This window comes from Chelonoidis abingdonii, chromosome 12, assembly GCF_003597395.2.
Source record: "Chelonoidis abingdonii isolate Lonesome George chromosome 12, CheloAbing_2.0, whole genome shotgun sequence".
Classification (NCBI taxonomy): domain Eukaryota; kingdom Metazoa; phylum Chordata; order Testudines; family Testudinidae; genus Chelonoidis; species Chelonoidis abingdonii.
The window spans coordinates 7,286,365-7,299,947 of record NC_133780.1 but is presented as its reverse complement, the minus strand read 5'-3'; the positions used below and the strand labels follow the sequence as shown (position 1 = coordinate 7,299,947).

The window sequence follows — 13,583 nt, the reverse complement described above, 5'->3', positions numbered from 1 at the left end:
AAATGGTGACCACACCACCCCTCGCAGGCCGAAGCAGAGGAGGGCGCCGACGGAGGGGGACCAGGGAAACAAGGAACACAGCCCCAGCACAGGATGAAGAAACTGGCTCCCCTGGCTACCTGGACGAAGGTGAGAGAAGAAGCATCAGTGAGGGGAATAACTGAAGAGGAGGGGAATTCAAGTGCTAAAAAAAGGAACGTGGGTTGGGCACAGAGCCAAAAGGGTAAGCGGGAAGGGAGGAAAACAGCAAGAATGAAGGGGGTGGGGGGTGGAGACAACACACGGATGCACAAGCAGGGAACAGAAAGGTGGGCTCAAGGGCAACCAAACTGAAAAGGGGAAAATTGGGCTGGTACAACCCCGCCGTTGGGACAAGGAGGGCGGGGCAAAGCAAACTAACAAGGACCCAAGAAAGAAAGCAGGTCCCTCATCAGCAATGTAAAACAAGCCAGGGCAACAACGAGAGCAAACAGTGGCTAGAAGTGGGCGGGTGGGGGCCAGCAGCAAAAGGGAGGGGTGACGAAACGCTGCAGGACAGCGCAGTAGGCATAGGCCAGAGGGGGGAGGAGCCCCCCGCCCAAAGACAGCTCAGAGAGGAAAGGCAAGCCATGGGTGCTGAGAACAATGAACCTCAGCCTGCTATCTGCAAAGCCCTGGCGAGTAAAGCAGGGAGGCAGGCAGCTGGGAACAGTGTGGAGAAGCCCGGTATCCAGCGAATGGGGGCAGGAAAAGGGGAGCTGGCGCAGAAGGGGCCACACCTCCCCTTGTTCCCCCACACCAACCATCTAGCCCCACACCCTGGGAGCAAGATGAAAGAAGGCCCAGCTGGAAGCACAACTCCCACCCCCTCCAGCAAGCTTGCAAAGACCCCAAACATGGGCCCTAAAAAAAAACAGCTCCCTCACTTCTCACACAGGGTAGAGCAGCAAGAGTGCAGAGCATCGGACCACACAGCAGCCAAAGGAGCCAGGAAAGACCCCAAGAAGATGAGGGGAGTCTCTTTCATGATAAATCATCTTCAAATAGGAACACGTAAGAAAAATGCTGCTTGAGAACTACTAGAGTTTTGATTTAAGGAAGATTTTCTGGTATATTTGACGTGATGTTGAGAATTTGTGTTTAATACAGTTACACTTTTTAACCTTTTTGAATCCTGTGTCTACTGTCATAACTAATAATTGTCTGACCCGCCCCAATTTCCAACAACTGTGAACAATGAATATGATAAAAAGAAATGTGAAAGTTTTACTAGATAATACAAATCTTCTTAAAATAGATATTAATCTTATCTGTCAAAATAACATTTAAATCAAATGATATCAAGCCATAGCCCTAACATATCACTCTGGACACACTAGTTCTGTCAGCCCACAGGACAAGAGGAAGCTGATGTCCGTGTGAACTCCAGTGACTGCCCACACACCGAACGCCACCAGCAGAGAGGGCTGATGCAGATCAGAGCCTTTTTTTGGACAATTTCCTCGATCTAAGCTTCCAAGCGGACTGGCTTCCGGCTCAGCAAACAGCCTTGAGTCCAGTTCTCACAGCGGAACACCTAATTGCTGCTGCTGCTGCTGCAGGGGGGGCATATTTCTGAGTTAGGGGAAAGTGGAAACTAACCCTGTCACTGTCCACAGGTGAGCCATGGCCACAGAACAAGCCCCTTGAAGTCTCAGGAGGAAGCGACATGTCCCGCTCTGTCGTGGAGTAATTTCACAGAACCGTCAGTCTGGAGGGTGGCACAATTTCTGCGGAGCCTGCCATCAGCCAGTGCTGGAGAGGATCGCTACACGCCGCCCTCCTGCCCTCAGTGCAGAGAAACTGTGCAACAGAGAGAAACCTCAGGCGCCACAGGAGCTGGCAAATGTTGTAGAAACGCCAAAACGGCTGAGTTTACAGGCAGCAAAGGGAGCCAGGAGGGGACGGAGTGTGTGGGGAACACCAGAGGCTCTGAAAACTGTTCTGTGAGAGGATCAAACCCCCATCTGTGTGGTGTGCGACACGATCCGGGCTCACCGCCACTCACACTGTGGTTCCCATACGGAACGCCGAGCGGTTACAAGTAGGGAACCTGCTGTCAATTAATGGTAATAACTTTGGGTTTAAAATTACAGGCTGATTTCACTGAAGTTGCCTGTCACAGGTTGATGTCATTCGTCTTCATGTTGTGTGGGAGATCCTACAATAATGTCAGTGTAGCAAATTATTTCAAGCATTGGTTCAATAGGGAATTATTTCCAATTGCTTAAAAGATATCTGATGTTGGGGAAACCTTTGCTGAAGTTTTGTGACTGCTTTTCAAACCCAGCTTCCACTTTTTTTTTTTTGCGTGGGTTGTGTAAAAAAGTTCCTTATTTCAATGGAACGGTAACATCAGTGAGGTTTAAATCACAAGGGCTGCAGGCCAGTCTAGGTGATGGTGTTTACCTTCGACTGGAAACTGATCAGTATGAAATTCAACCTGTTAATTATTTGTTCCCCGTGCGGCGAGGGAGAATTACAGCTCGGCACCATTTAATTTTCCAGTGATGCTTCTTCCAGTGCCACAAGCGGGTTGATGTTTGGGAAAACCTCGTCTTTTTTTTCCCCAGTAAAGGAAGGACCCAGGCCCAGAGAGCCCAGCAGAGCCCAGGGTTACATTCTAGCCCCATGATGGGAGCCAGATCCTGTTTTGAAACATTGCACCATCTACTGTGAACAGAATCATGGTGTCTCCTTTCAGTGACATTGCATGGGAGGAGCTTATTTTGGGCTGGGTGAAGACGTTCAAAGAATCCAGACCACCGACTTTGCACCTCCCCTGTTCTGATCCCCTGCTCATTTATGAAGAATGTTTTGTCTGGATCAGCAAAGCTGCTTTCCGCCTCCCTGTCTCTCACTAGCCTCTGCGGCTTCATCGACTCACCTGGCTTCCGCAGCCAGCACCGCAGGGGGTCCCCGAAAAGCTCCCCAGGAGCTCTCAGCAGCAGCTGCAGCAAGCAGCCTGGGCCTTGGACAGAGGCAGGAGAGAACTCGAGGGCTCAGAGAATACGAGAGACGTGAACAGGGAGGGCTACTGTGGGGCTGCCAGGGGTGCCGCACAGAGCGGGGGCTGAGGGGCAAAAGCCCATTGCTGTGCTGTTGTGAAGGAATCACATGCCTGTCAAAGGGGAAGAGCCCTGGGTATTCCAGCTCTGGAGAGTTTATATTATGGGTGGCACATTCCCCAGAGGCCGACGTGTTTCTGTCCTCACTGACCTCCCCAGCCACATCAAGCTTCACCTGTGCAGTTAATGGGACTGCGCTGGCTGAGGTGCTCAGCCCGCGCTGGGGGACGCCATCATGGGAAGCCTGAAGACGGTAGAGCACAGTGGGTCTGTTCCTGGCCTGGTCTGGTGTACAGTGCAGCAAGGTGCTGCCCTTCCAACCTTTATCGACTACGCACTCGTCAGAGAAGGTTATGTAGTGCGACCGAGTTCAACCTTCCTAGTGTTTCCCCTCTTAGGACCTGTGCTCAGTCGATGTGAACGCTTGTAGCCTACAATCACCATGGGCTCTGAGAGTCCGGAAGTCCTGAGTGCATGTGCAGGGCACGAGCAATAGCCTGTCTGATTGACTGGCGTCGTCTAGACTCCCATGGGGCAATCTGGGCTGGCGAGAACGCCAGTCAGTGCTGCTCGTCCTTCCATGGGAGAATTTACACTCGACTGTCGACGTATTGTTAGGAAAATGCAGTATGGACCATTGTATTGTTCCATACCCTATTCGACAGGCAGACTGACATAGGGCGCTGTTTAATACTCATGCGTATGTCCCTGCAGGAGAGAGGACTCCAGGAGAGCCGCTGGGCCCTTCTGAGGAAGCGAGCTGGGAAGAGGCCCTGTAGGCTCTGGAGATTGATCTCGACTGAGAGAGAGAGATCACAGTTAGTTGGCAGGTGAGTGTCCAGCGTCTTATTCCTCCTCGATTCCCTTCCCCCACCTGCAGCGTTCAGGAGATACGGGGCCACAACGCTTCAGAGGAGGTATGACCCTGCTCTGATTCTTTGTCCATGCACAGGCTGGTGGATGCACCCCGTTAGCGTGGGCGGCGCATACCTCTGGCATTGAGGATACTGGGCATGAGTCCGAAACTCCCGCACCTCAGCAACTCTTGCCCTTGCCATTGTCACTCCCATTTTGGCACGTCCACTCTCGCCTGAGGTCCCGCCCCATTGCGACCACTTCCTGCTTCCGCCATGCGCCGCTTCCACTCACCCCTCCCCAGAGGCTCCCACGCGTACCATTCACTGTTGCAGCTCGTTCCTCCTCCCACACACCCTTTGCCAGGTCCCCCTCACCTATACTCGCTGCTGCCTTTCTGCCCCTGTCTCGGCCCTCTACAGGAGTAGAGTTGATGCTGGATGAGACGTTCAGGGAACGCGAGAGGAGACAATTTGGCGGGGCCCAACCACCCAAGCTGACGGGAGTAAGTGCATGGTGCGGATGTGCAGCTTCGGGAGGAAGAGTCTGGAGCGAGAGGCTCGGGGCAAGTAGCGCGAGAGCGCACCATCCAAAGGATAGCAGCGTCTGCAGCATGCCTTCGAAGAGACCCGGCTCTGCATCAGCTATTTGGGTGGAGGCTTCCAGTCTCCCTGGGCCCTTGGGTTACCTGCATTCCAGGGTGCTTGGCAATCAGGCTCCGTTGTTTCTGGCCTGGGTCTGATCGTTAGCGCAGCAGCTCCTCCGGTAATGCCGCGATAGAGGGGCAGTTCCTCCGCGCAACTTGTAACAAGTGGTGCATGCACTTGAAGAGACATCTCCTGATAAGGGCAAATTACCGCAATATCTGAAGATGAGCTGTGTATCAATATTGATGTGAATTCCCTGTTTCCTCCCTGCACAATGGATGGTCATGTCAGCAGCCTACAGCCATCTCGGTTTTCACGTCGCCTCTCGCATACAAAGCTCTGCAGCCATCTCTGAACAGCTGGAGGAATACAGTGATTATCACGTCTCGCTCTCTGCACCGCACAATCATTCCTGCTGCTAGTGAAATCTGCCAGGATACCCTATCTGCGTCAAAGGGCACACACACACTGATCTGGCGTAAGGGGTTTATGATTTGCCCCCCGAGTGTAGTTGATGATGATCCTGAGTGCTCTCGGTGGGGCGCGATGCTTTGCTGGAAGCGAGCTATTCTGATCACACAACCCTACTGGGAGTGTGGGATGCTGGCGACTCTTCGTTAGATCGGTGCTGCACTAAACTGAGCCCGCGACAAACCATGCCAGCCTGTAGTACATTATCAGTGCGGAATGGTCGAGGGCTTGAGCTACACTGTAGCAAGAATTGGGGCAGCGCTGGATGAGTGGTGCATGAGTCATGCCGCTCTCAGATCTTACTGCGTGTCCACATCAAAGAGCTCAGCCAGCGGTGCTGCAACTGCTGCATGCAGCCCTGGCGTCAGCATCCTGGTCGCAAGTGTAGCGAAATCCACACGTGGATGAATGCAGCGCTGACTAGAGTGACGATGTAGGGTTTTCAGGACGGACAGCAACTGGAGAGGTGCCAAGTTAGGAACTATTTTGTCTCAACAGGGCAGTTACAGCCCAAGGCGGGGTTTTCTCACTCATAAGGCAACCAAAACCAGCCAGCACAAAGACTCAGTTGTCCACCCCTCTGGCTAACCGCAATCCACCAGCAATTTTCCTTAGACACTCCAGTCTCCCAGTAATCACCCACCAGTCCACATGTCCTGGGTGAATGGTTATAAAAAACACCCCAGTAAAAGAAAAAGGTATCTCCTCGATCCAAAGGACCAAGCCCAGACCAGCGTCAATATACCCCTCAGATGCTTCCTAGTCACAAATCCACGCTTGTTGCATAACCGTTGAGAATCTAAATACTATTAAGTTAGTTATTAAAGAAAACAGAAGATAAGAGATGAGCGGCTAGAATTCGGTAATAATTCGTGAACTCAATTACATTATACAAGTATAGCGCACAGCTCTTAGTGTCAGGCTTTGTTAGCATGTGATCAGTAAACTGCAGGTTCAATCAAGTCTCTGGAGACATCCCGCTGGGGGATGGGTCACATCTGTCCTTTGTGCCAAGCTTCAGACTTGTAGCAAAAGTCCCGTCCAGAGTAAAAAGCAGGATTGAAGACAAAACATGTGACGATGATGCCGTCTATCGCCTTATATAGCTTTTCCAGGTGTAGAACACTCCTTGTTCCTACGGTGGAAAGTTACAGGCAAAATGGAGTTTGCAGTCACATGGGCCAGTTTCTGCTCAATCCACGTGAGTCCACAGGGCGTATCCCTTGCTTTCGATGGCGTCGAATTAGTGCAATGCGATGGTCCTTAATGGGTCCCATCAATCGCGGTAAGCTAGAGCTGACACCAGCTTGTCTGAGAACTACTTTTTCAGTCCAACACGATACAACCGTTTTGAATACAGACAAATACACAGCAAATGATTCAATGAACTTCAAAATCAGGAAATGATACAGCATAAACAGCATAATCATAACAGAACCCGTCAACCTGGTCTTAGACACCTTATATGACCCTTTACATATAATTCTGGTGGCCACTGCAGAACTGTGGTTGAGACCACTATTGTTTATGAAGTCCCCGAGTTTCTATATCAATAAGGTCACAGCGCACTCATCAGTGTGGACACTCACATGCAGTCGCTGTTAATTAGGCTCACGGGTATATAAAGGTACTCCAGAAATTCCGTGTCTACAACAAACGAAGGTACATTACCCCGGACTACCACACAGCTGCTCTTGCCTCCAGCGAGCGAGCGAGACCAGCGAGGATCTTGGAATGTTACACAGCTGTTTGCTTGAGAGACAAACAGCACTGCAAAGGGCGTTGGTGAGTGAGTCCGTCAGGAGAAGCTGCATAATCACACTGGTCTGAAGCCTGTTTTACATAAATATTGAATGGAGAGGGGTGGGGGAAATTGAGCCAGTATTTGCAAGGACAGGAAGCTCCACAGTGTTTGCTCCAAAAATGCGCGCTCTTCTCTTCTCTCCCGACGTCGCTGGTCACACTCTCACACCCACCCCCTCTTCTGAACAGCACGTTGCAGCCACTTGAACGTCGGGAAGCCTGGCCCCACAAATGCCACCACTGGCCAACAGCGCTTGCGAAAGCTGCAAAGGTGTGGCACGAACTGATCTCTCCAGCGCTGGTAGCTGTCAGCTGGTGGCCACTACTTGCAGCGCTAGTTCCTAACAGCTGTACGACCAGCTCGTAACCCTCAGTGCTGCACATTTCCAAGTGTAAGCCATACCCTGAGGTAATACCCCAGGCTCGGTGGCACTGTTACAGCCGGCTCTGAGTGCTTGCCCTTTACAGTCCTGACGCTGTCTGGCTGACTGCTACCCAGCTCAGTATCAGAGCTGAGCCTGGGTGCTGTCGCTATCTAACCACGTGGCGTGCGTCACACCTCAGTGCAGTGGCGGACATCTAGTGAGCTGTAAGCAGAGCCAGGGGCAGCTCAGTGTCAAGCCAGGCAACCTTCGGTGCCACTTATGTACGCTTCTTTGGCCATCACGTGGCCGGCTTCATCCAAGTCACCTGCTACTGTCCTGTGCTTTCCCTGTGCTTGTCTGTAGCCAGGTGAAACCCATGGACAAAAGTCTGTTCAATTCACCTGCCTATTACAGTGAAATCTGTGCAGGGAGCGTCAGGAAGTTGTGAGAAAACGACCAGCAGCAGGGATGACAGGAGAGAGGGAGGTGCCACCACTGTCTGGAAGTGGTGGGGAGTACCGCTCTGCACCCCCTCCTTCTGGGACTCACAGTGAGCTCTCAGCCAGCCAGTAAAACCAGAAGGATTGGACAACAGACACAGGTTACAGCCAGAGCTTGGCAGTGCACAAGTCGGACTCCTCCAATCGTCGTCTTCTGGGGCCTTCAGGAGTGCTATGATCCCAACATTTGGACGACCCTTGAAGTTCCACTCCACTAAGCCCTCAAACCCAAACTGAATACTGAACTCCTCCTCGGGGCCTCTTCCTTTGTCTTCGGTCCCCGGCAAAGGTAAGTTGACCTCCACCACCTCCCTTACCTAGCTCAGCTACAGCTTCCGGTATATGTCCCAATCCCTAAAGTCCTCCCCTGCTATTCCCATTCCCAGACACAGATAGTCTCCTACTCCCATCATCACCCACTATTCAGTTATAAAAATGGCCTATGTTTACCAAGAGCTGAAGTGCTCAGAGCTGGTGCCTCTAGGTTCTACACTCTTGAAGCTGTATTTAGAGCCCTGTGAGATGGGCTGGTTTCAGAGGACAGAACCGCAGCAGTTCCACTGCTGCAGCGGAAGCAGTTGGTGCCTCAGTTCCTTCAGACATAGGGATTTTAGGTGGATAACAATTAACAGCCAGGTTTGAATGTGTCCGGCAAAGTGCCCAGAGAGCAGGTGGGGACAGAGCTGGCATCAGCCAACCCGCTGCTCTGTGAGCCTAGCGGGCTTCCTAAAGGCTGCAATCCCAGGGGCACTGGGCACATGGACATTGGGCACTCGGCCAGGCTGGGTGAGGCCAGAGCCAGCCCTGACAATGGCCTGGGTGCCCAACACCCGTGTGAGCCCCCGGATGGCACCCAAAGAACTATTAGCACCAGCCCTAGGTCCTGAACTTTGCAGCCCTGGGAGCAGGTTGTCAAAGAAGGAGCATCGCTCACATTCTGCTGTGACGGCTCCCCTGTGTGTCTGAGCGCCCAGCACTGGGCACCCAAAGGCCCCCATGGACACCCTGTGTGCCCCCCCGTCAATCTCTCCTGCTCCCTCGATTTCTCCCCACTCCCCTATGTCCATCCCATGCTACCTGCAATAACATACTGCGTCTTTACAAAGCACCCTAGACAACCCTGCTATGGAGCTGGTCATATGAACTCTGAACTAAAACAAACCCATTATGGTACGTTTCCCAAAGAAGTAAATCTCCATACAAACCTGATACTGATCTAATCCCCTGCTTCGTGGACAGAGCCCCGGTCTGTGTAACTCAACATCTGGCTCACATTTTCTCTGTGCCTTTCCTATTTTTCTATCTCCAGAGGAAAGTGAAGAACAAGAGAGAGATGATTGCAGGTGAATTTAACAAACTGCACACACTGCTGAGAGAGGAGGAGCAGCTGCTCCTGCAGAGCCTGGAGGAGGAAGAGAGGGAGACTCTGCAGAGACTACAGGAAAATGTAACCAAACTCTCCCAGCAAAGCTCCTCTCTGCAGCAGCTGATCACAGAGATCGAGGAGAAGTGTCAGCAACCAGTTGTCGAGTTGCTAAAGGCGAGACAGCATCAAAATTCTCCACCCATCCATAATATGAACTCAGTCTCTGGGTCTGAATTCCAACAATTAAAGTAAATGTGTTCTGCGGTTTACTGACAAACAGAACATCCGGCTAAGGGCTCCATCAGTTCCAAAATATCCCAGTTCATGTTAGAGGGGAGGTCTCCCCATGGAGCCCCAGTGAGGCCATGGGAGATTAAATGGATGATAGAAGAATGATACTGAGCTGAACCCATCCCTGCTCTGACTCCAGAACATTGGACCCAACACAGGCGATACTGATGGTTTGGGTCCCTAGAAGGGAGAATCCTTTAGCTAAATTCCTGTCTCACCTACATAAATGAAACAAGTGTTAATGCAAAATAGTGTACGAGATTTTACCACAAAACAGTGAAGCCTGGGAGGGTTGATCTATTTTCTAGATGAAAGTTTGATGCCCAGAATGAAACTCACACAGTTTTATGCACATTGTGTTAATACAGAACATTGAATCTCTTTTTTCCTTTCAGGATGTGAAAAGCACATTGAGCAGGTGTATTTCCTATTGTCATTGCTCTTATATTCTTGGTGGTGGTTCTGGGATGATGTGTGTACAGAGCAGCTGAGTGATGATGGGATGTTTTCTTTGTAGGAGTGAGAATGTGAAACTCCAGGAACCAGAAGCTGTTTCTACTGACCTGAAGAACGTGTATAAAATTTCCCTTGACATGAGGGAAGCGCTGAAGAGATTGGAAGGTGAGTGGATTCTACTGGGACATTCAGCTGTGTTGTGCCTGGGGCTCTGGACAGAGCCTGCGATCCCAGGACACACATGCACCCAGTTGACAGCCTTGGAGCTGTGATAGCTGGAGGCTGATGCACTGAGTGCTGGGCAGTTTGCCTGCTACTTACAGCCACCTGCTGGTACTTGCCCAGGTATCTGACCAGGCCCCGTCACTCTGACATTCTGACCCCTCCATGGCTGAGTTACTGGGTGTCCCTGAGCCAGGTGCTGTGAGGCCTGGACTGGGCCCGTCGTACTGGGAGCTGCACAGACGGGTAATGGATGGTGTGTCTGTTTCTCTCTCCTGGGACATGTGAGGGCTGCGTTGTGTGGGCACCGCTCAGCACTGCCCCAGCCCCCATTAGCCAAGGCTGGCCCAGCTTTCTGAGCTGGAGGAGGGGCCGCCAGTCTGGCTACTGTGGTCTGACCTGGCCCATGTGTTATGGTAACAAGCTGGAATCCTATGGCCCGCCCTGAGCACAACCCAGGTTGGGCTGGGTCGAAGGTTTGCTGCTCAGATGGAGAACTCACTCACAAGTGGACCCTGTTTGCAACGTGAGCGTGAGCTGCCCCATCCAAAACCGCCTGCCACAACCCAGCGTGAGTCTGGGAAAGGCAGAAACCTGACACGCGAGGAGGGACGGAGAAGAAAGCTAAGGCAGAGCAGAGGGGGATTGGAGGTTCATGTGAGCTCGGTCTGTGATTGTGTTGAACTGGCTCATTCCTCCTACCCGCCCCCCAAACTTCTCTCTTCCACACCACTCCCGCAGGGGCAGTGGAAGGGGATAGCTGTCCAGCTGTGGAGGTGCGCAGTCGTGTCAGCTCAGGGCAGGATCTCGGGCTGCTACCCAGAGGGCAGAGACCGGGCAAGACCCGCCAGGGTAGCACAAAGTGTCACTGTGCTGAGATAACCCTTTCCTCCCACCCACCCCAGCAGCCCTGGCTGGTGAGTGCCACTCGACTGCCTGTCCCTGCCCCCAGGGACCCGGGTCCTGGCAGCTCAGGGGAGTCTCTGGGTAAAATGTGTGGGGAGAGTAACCAGGCTCCCGCACCTCAGGTCCCCGTGTGCAATAGGTAGCCCTGAGCTGTCAGCCCGTTAGTGCTGGGCAGTGAGTGTTATTGATACCAGCCCCTCAGCCATTTCAGGGATCTTGGCAGCATCTTGCCTCAGTTTATCCTCTTCAGCACTCCTTAAATTACACCTCACAGTCCAAAAGATCTGAGAGAAAAGTCCCCTCCTGGGGTCCCTCTGATCCAAGTAAACCCCAAATAAATCTTTTCCCTCCACTCTGTCCAGCCTCAGCTCTCCAGTGCAGCTCCTCACTGTCCTCAAGTCAGGAGCCCTCAGCTCTTCCCAGAGCTGGGCTTGGATAGTTTCCAATGTGGAATCAGATGACTCCAGCCCTCCTCCTGGAGCTGGGTCATTTCAGACGTGTGCCTCTATTCTCTGCATCACTTTTTCGCCGGGGGCAGCTCTCCAGGTTCTGTCTCCTGTCAGCTGCTGCTGTCATTGCATCTCGGCAGCTCCTCCCTAGGGGAGCTCCTCTGCCTAGGACAGTGGTCCCCAAATTTTTTGATCAAGCCCTCCCTTACCTGGTTTGCACCCCAACTCTGGGAGCTGCTGTCAGGAGCTGGGCCAGGAACGGGCTCCAGTTGGGGCTAGAAGCTGGGTGCCTTGGCTGGGATGGACCGCAGTTGGGGCGGGAGCCGGGCTTGGCTGGGGGGTGAAACCATGTTTGGGACTGGGCTGCAGCTGGGGTTCTCAGCCTGGAGCAGCGCCGGAGTGGGTGGCTGAAGTCGGGGCTCGGAGATGTAGCTGGAGCTGAGGTGGGGCCCGGATGAGCTGCGGACAGAGCAGGGCTGGGTAACATTCCCTTCCTGCCAACTTGGGCCAGGGTCTGAGCCCTGTCAGGTCCCCCAAATGTTCCTCCCACACCCTCTAGAGGGCACGACCACAGTATTGGGAGACCCGTCAGGATCCCTTCAGGCCCCTTGCTCTGGTGAGCTCTCCTGGGATCCTTCCTCAGCAGCTTCCTGTCCTAGGATCCTTCAGCTGAGCCCTGGTACCCTTTTCTCAGCTCATTAGCTGTTTGCTGCGCGAACTCCCCCCTAGGGATTTAATGACTTCCAGGTTGGTCTGGGTTGTCTCTATTCTCCCTACAGGAGCCTGTCACAGGTAGTCTGTCCCTGACTTCTCTAACAAGGCCAGCCCTCTTGATACATTTTCCCCCACCCCCAGATGCCAACCTGTATCAAAGGGAGGTTGACCATGGCTGACACTTGTTATGTTCTGCTAGAAAATTTTCAAACTCAAGAAGTAAATTGGTGACCACTCGGAGCTGCATGGGATAGGGAGCACGGGAGCCTGCCTTAGCCCTGGGCCCCCGCTTGCCACTGACCAGACTTTATGTCCCAGTGGGTGGTGCCAACCAGAGCTGCCAGGGTCCCTTTCAACCAGGTTTTCCAATGAAAAAACAGACACCTGGCAACCCTATGGACAGGTGCCAACCCTAGGTCCTGTCCACATGGCCCAGTAACACCCAGCTGAGGCAGGTACAGGCAGCCACATGCCAGCGCCAGGCCCCTGGCAGGGACCCCCAGACTGCCAGCTGCCATGGTCACTAACAGTGTTAAACTCTGTCACATGCCACCACCACGCTTAGAGCCCCCTGGACCCAGCCCAGGAACTGCTGTAACCTAGAACATAGCAATGCAGGGCTGGAAGGACCTTGAGAGGTCACCTAGTCCAGCCCCCCACGCTAGTCAGAGACTAGACTATCCCTGGCAGGGATTTGTCCAACCTGTCTTACAAACCTCCGTGATGGGGATCCCACAACCGCCCTGGAGCCTGGTGCAGAGCTTCACGGCCCTAGAATTAGAAAGTGTTTCCTCATCTCCAGCCTCAAACTCCCTTGCTGCAGATGTGCCCGTTGCTCCTTGGACAGGCCTTCGCCCTGCCCGCTGGGGCATTGGCCTGTGTCACCAAGACTGATATTTATGTATTGCGCTGAATGCTGGGCGCACTGCGCTGGTGCAGGGGGCCAGTGAGGGCAGCTGGGGCCTTTCACTCCCCAGTCACCGATCTCAGCCCAGGCTCCGAGTCTCCGTTCCCAGCGACATGAGCTCACATGTAACTCACCTTAACGGCAGCCTCACCGGCCACCTCCGCAGGAGGCCAAGTTCTGAATGGCCGCAGGGATGATTCCTCCCAGGAGAGCTCCGCAGTGTCAGCGGCTGCACCATGATTGCGAGTTCCCAGCGGACAGGAGCTCACATCATAACTCACTTTAACGGCAGCCTTACTGGCCACCTCCGCAGGGAGGCCAAGGCCTGAACAGGCCGCAGGGACGATTCTTCCCCAGGGAGAGGGTCCGGCAGATGTCAGAGCTGAGCCACGTTGGCAGGACGGTGGGGGACTGACACAGCCTTTTTCTCCTTACACCCTCAATACACAGAGCTGCAGTAGCTGTGGTGTAAAACCCAATTCGTACCCCCAGCACTGAACTCACTGTCACTGCCCCAAGGGTCCTCTCCTCCTGGGGTTGGGGAG

The 13,583-nt window shown here is 53.2% G+C and overlaps 3 protein-coding genes across 6 annotated transcripts in view; 2 read left to right on the top strand and 1 right to left on the bottom strand.

Annotated features, from left to right (window-relative positions):
* The window catches only part of LOC116825933 (zinc finger protein RFP-like), a 469,299-nt gene that overhangs the window by 239,800 nt on the left and 215,916 nt on the right, over positions 1-13,583 (bottom strand). The gene's annotated exons all lie outside the window — the stretch shown is intronic.
* Positions 1-13,583, top strand: part of LOC116830653 (E3 ubiquitin-protein ligase TRIM11-like) — a 394,044-nt gene that overhangs the window by 373,435 nt on the left and 7,026 nt on the right. The window contains exons 3-5 of the mRNA XM_075071689.1: positions 9,037-9,267; positions 9,780-9,802; positions 9,902-10,005. Coding sequence (XP_074927790.1) covers positions 9,061-9,267; positions 9,780-9,802; positions 9,902-10,005 — 334 coding nt within the window. The 5' untranslated portion in view covers positions 9,037-9,060. The remainder of the gene's footprint in view (positions 1-9,036; positions 9,268-9,779; positions 9,803-9,901; positions 10,006-13,583) is intronic.
* The window catches only part of LOC116825579 (butyrophilin subfamily 1 member A1-like), a 177,348-nt gene that overhangs the window by 156,739 nt on the left and 7,026 nt on the right, over positions 1-13,583 (top strand). The window lies entirely within an intron of this gene.